This window comes from Drosophila hydei, unplaced genomic scaffold (genome assembly GCF_003285905.1).
Source record: "Drosophila hydei strain 15085-1641.00,03,60 unplaced genomic scaffold, DhydRS2 tig00000001-arrow-pilon, whole genome shotgun sequence".
In the NCBI taxonomy this organism is placed as follows: domain Eukaryota; kingdom Metazoa; phylum Arthropoda; class Insecta; order Diptera; family Drosophilidae; genus Drosophila; species Drosophila hydei.
In genome coordinates, this window is record NW_022045643.1 from 15,557,812 (window position 1) to 15,564,762 (window position 6,951).

Sequence of the window (6,951 nt, forward strand, 5' to 3'; positions counted from 1 at the left end):
TATACGATATAGTGATATGATGGTATTCTATTTATATAAAGCAGGGGCTAGAATAGCTCATTCATATAACGCTACCTATTACCAAATGTAATCATGCTCTTTCTATACGATTACTAATCGTAATCGTGGCAAATGCAAAAAGAATCATTTTGAATCTCAATTTAAATAACATAACTAAATTTAAAAAGCTCTACATATAGTTTAGTTCTTTAGTTTATTTCTTATTTATATGGTAGTTTATTTCTTACTATTATGGTAGATAATAATAATGTCTAATTGTCAATCAACAGTCTTCTTAATCAATCATGGTTCAATACAAATATATAAATCGAGGAAAAGGAACAAGAAACTAGAGACATCCGAATATGCTTTAAATGTGCCTTTCTGTAGATACTTTTAACATAATCTAAGTTTTAAATTATTTTCTGCGTATTCGCAATATTCGCGTTACCTGGAATAACCAGTTATTACACTAGCCTTACAATACATAGATGGTATATTTAGTACACGCTTTTATAAAGTATTAAATTTGATTATTAGATCCCACTCAGTATGACTACAGACTACAGTACTATTAAACGACTCAGGAGGGTACACAAAGAGCAGTTCCATTACTCTTAATGTTCACTAACAGTTCAGTTGTGACGTAACATTTTCTACTTATCCCATCTGTTAAACCATCTGAAGTTTGGCGGTCGTTTAAGCAGAGTTTCGGCATGTATGCCGAAACAATCAAACTAGATTATATGTAATATATGTGGCTAATCCTTTATGCACATTTACTTAAGATTCAGAACAAAGTCGATAAGGGCTGGACCTCTGAATCCTTTTGGCTGCAGCAACAATATGATAATATGTGAGTGAGAATCGTTTATAGGATAAAAACATCAAACAAGTTAGGCATAAGGTAGGTCAATAAAGCTGCTGTTAACTCTGTCAAAGTGTCAAGATCAGATCAAATCGAAACAATGCTTCACATCATCTCTTGACTTCAGATTCTCAATATAATGGTAGAAAGTGGTAGGTGCGATGGTATGGATTAATGGGAAACGAATAATACATCTCAATACAATAATAAATATAATTTTGCAAATTAAAGCCTTGGAAAAGATAGATTACGTGTAAACAGTTTAGGACAATTCAAATCTGTCGGTTTGCACAACCTAGTTTTGCTCAATCGTGGAACCTCAACATCAGTGCGCTTCCACCGCTCAACCGAAATGGTCGACATCTTCGCTTTCTGCTCTCTAAAATATATGCAAATCGAAATTTGTTCACCAAGAGGTGTTATTTTACCTTATGACAGAAGAGCGTACAGTATCCTGAAAAGTTTGTCATGCACTTGAAACAATAGTATTTTTTATTAAGTGTGCGCATGGAATGCGATGATTTCGGTCTTTGGGATTGTGATGTGACTGATAAATAAGTCGAACTACAGTACCCATTTTGGTTTGATCAGCTCTATTTATTTTAGAGAACTTACTTGTTTTTAATACTATTTACTATTACAAATGCAACTTTTGAACAGAAGTCCTTTTAAAGCTAACAGCACATCTAGTTGGAACACAACATATTAGTTATGGGAATTTTTTATGTCGCCTGCTACTTATTTTTGTATGAATTAATTATAAGATTGAGATTGATTATTGGAAATAACCAAGATTGCATTATTTAGTACCTAAAATCGTTTTATTTACTGATTTGTTCATTTCTCAGATTGCAATTGAATTCACAGAAAGTATGTCTATTTATGTATATTAACATATGTATATGTATGTAGCTGTGTACGTATACTATGAACATCTGATTGTAAGCTGTCCTATCGACTCGAATGTAACGCAAGCAAGTAAACGAATTAATACATATACATATAAAGCTGAAAAAAATCCATTGCTGGTGTAATCTCAACATAAATTAGCTTGGCCTAAGATGGCTCGGCCTTTGTAAGCACTCGGGCACAAATATAAATACAAGCCCACATACACACACAGTCAATAAATCCAACGAGCAATAAGTAAGAGTGATAGTATAAGTGAGAGCTAAACATAGGAATAGGAGAAGAGAGAGTGAGAGTTTCAATCGACAACGGCAACGGCAACGGCAACAACAACGCGCATGTTGCCCCAGTTTCATAAAACTGTCCTTGACCTACTCCACTCAACAAAATTGTCTAATGCGGCAGAGGCGTGAGTGCCAGTGGTCATGTCTGTGTATTTATTTGTATGTATGTGCGTGTGAAAGAGTTGGTGAGTAAATGTCGTAATAGAAAGCTTTTCGAGTTGTCATGCCATGGCGAGCCTTAGCAGCTTATGGAAACCACAGCACGCAAGCATAATACGGGAGAGCGCGCAAAAGAGTACTCTCGTGCGTCCAATGTTTTTAGCCATGTGACGTTGTGCGCTCTGCTCTCTCGTCAGTGACGTTAGTGTCGGCAGCGACGTTGACGCTAAAGAGCGCCAAGCGCCAATTTGTTGTGCATTCGTTTCGTGCTTCAACGCACACACCCACAAACATAAAACGAATATATATATATATATATATATATATATATATATATATATATATATATATATATATATGTGTGTGTGTGTGTATTTTGTATGTGTATATATATTTTTATGTGTATGTATATATGTATTTCTTACGTATACCCACGCGCGTTGATTATTTGTAAACAATACGCTTGACCTAAATTACAGTTACTTGTTTTGAGGAGAAACAAAAACCACTGCAATTTTGTTTTGCAGCTCAGCATTTGAAATACATATTTTATGTGGTATATATATGGGAATCCGCATTTATTAATGCATTTGCTGACTACGTGGTATTTAAATGCCCATGAAAGGGATTGAATAAAATAAGGATCGGACAGTAAAATATAAAGATTAAAATAAAAATGGAAAAGTTTTATAAGAGCATTTCTTTTGTTTTTACCAGTACTTTAAATCATATATATATATATATATGTGTATATATATGTATATATATATATATATATATATATATATATAAGGATATATATATATATATAATTCTCTTATATGCAAAAAGTTAATCAAATGTCTGTGAAGAAAAATTACAAAAAAAACTTCCGGCAATAAACGGCTCACAACAGCATCAGCATCATCGTAATAGTTCCAAAAGAACTTTAAATGAGAACTTAAAATTTTTTGATATGTTACAAATCTAACAATTTCTAGTATGTACTGTTTCCGACTTACCATGGAACTATAGATATATGGCCAATTTGTAATGATGGTGACATATAATGATATAGTTATAGATAAAACTGTAGACGAAAAATCCAGATTCAAGTACAGAATGAAGAGCTTCAAAGAATAATTTGTTTAAACCAAAGAATAAAAAATTATATAATTTGTTTAAAACATAAATAAGATATTTAATGTTTATAATTTTTACTCATGTGTACTTAACCTTATTAGCTAAGCTGCAGGTGGGACATTTAGCAATATCGTCTGCGATTTCCTGTTTTTTTTTTAGTAATGATCAAATGGCTCTTAAATTAAACTGCAAGTTTCTCTATAAGGCACTTAGTATTTTGAATATTATGTGTTAATTTGGCTATACTATATACATCATGCTCAATTTCAGGTGGTATTTTTGGTTATTATTCATTTAGCTTCGTATCATTATTTGATAACATTAATCACATCCCTATTTATTGTATCTGGTTCTTTGTAGCGGTTCGAGCAGATCGTATGCGTGGAGGCCGTAACAAATTTGGACCCATGTACAAAAGGGATCGGGCGCGCAAGCTGCAGGTGATGCGACAGCGGCAGCTTGCCCTGCAGGCGCTGCGGAGTTCTATAGGTTCAGATATAAAGCCAACACCTCTCTCGCCTGGCTATCAGCAAGCATATCCAAATATGAATATTAAGCAAGAAATTCAAATACCTCAGGTGAGTGATTTTTGCGGTAATTGACACAGTGTAATACGTCCATTGATACATACCCCAGGTATCCTCACTTACGCAATCGCCGGATTCGTCACCCAGCCCCATTGCCATTGCTTTGGGTCAGGTGAATGCTGGCGCTGGCGGTGTGATAGCCACCCCCCTGAATGTTGGCAATTTAAGTGGCGGCAGCTCGCTAGGCAATGGGAGCAGCAACACCACCAACAACAACAGCACAGGAAGCAGTGGTGGCGGCGGGGGTAGTGGGGGTGGAAATAACGCTGGCGGGGGAAGCGGTGCCAACAACAGCAATAACATTCCCGATGGCCTGCAACGTAACGGAAACAGTGGCAATAGCAACAGCAACAGCAGCTGCCATGAAACCGGGAATGGATCTCTGCAGAACACAGCTGACTCGAAATTGTGGTATTTATTTAGCCAAAGCAGTCCAACTCTAATACCGACCCAAACCAGTCAATTGACAACAGTGAACTATAAAACACGTACATTCTATCGAAAAATTTCCTCTGCAAAAAATATAGTTATTTATTATTTAAAAGAAACATCGGGATCATTCCACAGACATCAGAAAATGTATTTGTACATTAATAAGTTAACATTATTGGTTTTAGTTTAGAAACTAAACGAAATTCCTCAATTCCTCAAAATATTTTTCTGTGTATTTCTTCTAATTTTTTTCTTTAAAAAATAGAGTTTAATTATTTATTACAAAAATATTTTCGTAACATTGAACTTTTGCGCCCTATAATTTCCATTATAAACAAAATACAGGTGTAGATAGTGTAATAATATTTTATAAATTTTCTTTACATTTGTTTGTTTAAAAAAGACGAAAAGAAACATGTTTACTTCGAATTCTTCTGACATTATAGCAACAATTCAGCTTTTTATTTCTATAATTCCCTTTATTCTCAAATTAAAGCTTCGATTCTGGCACACATCCATCGAGCACAGGAGACGCGGTCATTGAGCCACTGAGGTGAGTGGAAAGTAAAGCGAAAGCTAATTTGATATAACTTTTATAGCTGTCCTTTTATTTGCCAACTTTTTCATTTTTCAGGGTCTCGCCGATGATACGAGAGTTTGTGCAATCGATCGATGATCGGGAATGGCAGACTCAGCTTTTTGCGCTGCTGCAGAAGCAGACCTATAACCAAGTTGAAGTTGATCTCTTTGAGCTAATGTGCAAAGTGCTGGATCAAAATCTGTTCTCACAAGTGGATTGGGCAAGAAACACTGTCTTTTTTAAGGATTTAAAGGTAATTCTCGCACAATATACTCGGTTGTATGTATATGTACTACCAACCATAAAACTAGCCTGTCTCTCCAGCCACTAATGGTCACAACCAGTTTTTAAGCTAGGGGCCAAGTCTGTGAAGTGTTATGTAAAACCAAAAAAAAAAACGAAAACAAATCGGCAGCGGCAGAGACAGAGATTGAAACAGAGGCAGAGGTAGTGGCAGAGGCAGCGGCAGCGGTGCGACCGCGACTGCGACTGCGATGTCGTGTACCTAAATCTGCATTCAATTTCGATTTCATTCGGCCGGCGTCTGACCTACTTAGTAACCAAAGCTGAACCAGTCAAAGACTCAACGTCAACGTCGATGTTGCTTGTCGGTGACGCAACTAACCGTTGCCGCTCTCTACAACAGCAAAGAGCAGAGAGTGAGTGAGCGCGAAAGAGAAAGCGAGAGCCGAAGAATTGAGCGCGTGTTGAAATCAAGCTTGGATTTTTAATACTTGCTACACTCAGAAAAAAGTTTTAGTAATTCGCCATATATCTGGTCTTATTAAGTAAATTCCTGATGAACGGATGAACGAACGGCGTGGCCATCTGTGGATAGATCGCTGTGCCCCAATCTTAAGATTTAACAGAGGGATCAAGATATGAAGTTTACGTACTCCATATAATTTCATAGTTGTGCTCTAATATATATGATAATATATAGATAAATCTTACAATTAGTTTTTACAATTTGTCTGGTTGCAGGTGGACGATCAGATGAAGCTGCTTCAGCATTCTTGGTCGGACATGCTTGTGTTGGATCATCTGCATCATCGTATACACAACGGTTTGCCGGATGAGACGCAGCTGAATAACGGGCAGGTGTTTAACCTAATGAGCCTTGGCCTATTGGGAGTGCCACAGTTGGGAGACTACTTTAACGAGTTGCAAAATAAGCTGCAGGACCTGAAGTTCGATATGGGAGACTATGTGTGCATGAAATTCCTAATACTTTTAAATCCAGGTAATTATTTGGTAGAAACCCCTGCCGGACGAAAGGTAATAAAATACAGGTATATATACTGCAGATGTACGTGGAATAGTGAACAAAAAGACCGTTGTGGAGGGACACGAGAATGTTCAGGCAGCTTTGCTGGATTATACACTTACATGTTACCCCTCAGTAAATGTAAGTAAATTAAAGAGCTTAAGCATAAGCCAGAAAAGATTTTATAAATATTAATTATGTGTTAATAATTTATTTTATTTTATTTCAATTAATTTTTGTGTTTAAACCATTGCAGGACAAATTTAGGAGGCTTTTGAATATACTACCGGAAATTCACGCCATGGCCGCTCGCGGCGAAGAACATCTATACTCAAAGCATTGTGCTGGCAGTGCACCCACGCAGACGCTGCTCATGGAGATGCTGCATGCTAAACGAAAGGTGTGAACTTGAAACAAGCAGCAGAGGTGTGAGCAACACCAATAAATGTAAAAAATATACTTAAATAATTACAAATGATAACAAATGTGTAAATAACAAAAACAAAGGCAAACGAGCGCAAAGTTAAAAAGTGCAAAAAAGAAGGGAAATATTGATTGCTATGCGGAAAAATGATCATCACTACCACCAACAACCAACTACCACATACACATTTTTGTTGATTCAATGCTAATTATTATTATGTTTATGATTAGTTTTAGCCTAACTTTAAATAATTAATTAATGTATTCGTTTAAGTTGTGCTTATTTTTAGTCGTGCATTCTGAAAGCAGAAAAAACAACA

At 36.1% G+C, this 6,951-nt stretch overlaps 1 protein-coding gene across 3 annotated transcripts in view; it reads left to right on the forward strand.

The window, feature by feature from the left end:
* Positions 1-6,695, forward strand: part of LOC111592324 (nuclear hormone receptor FTZ-F1) — a 36,326-nt gene extending 29,631 nt beyond the window's left edge. For 2 of the 3 annotated variants that reach the window (XM_023304446.2, XM_023304447.2), the window contains 7 exons: positions 3,703-3,920; positions 3,979-4,340; positions 4,858-4,914; positions 4,996-5,194; positions 5,926-6,184; positions 6,249-6,349; positions 6,465-6,695. In XM_023304446.2, coding sequence (XP_023160214.2) covers positions 3,703-3,920; positions 3,979-4,340; positions 4,858-4,914; positions 4,996-5,194; positions 5,926-6,184; positions 6,249-6,349; positions 6,465-6,614 — 1,346 coding nt within the window. In that variant the 3' untranslated portion in view covers positions 6,615-6,695. Of the gene's footprint in view, positions 1-3,702; positions 3,921-3,978; positions 4,509-4,857; positions 4,915-4,995; positions 5,195-5,925; positions 6,185-6,248; positions 6,350-6,464 lie in introns of all 3 variants that reach the window. The other variant, XM_023304448.2, reaches the window with a different exon arrangement.
* The last annotated feature ends 256 nt before the right edge of the window (positions 6,696-6,951 follow it).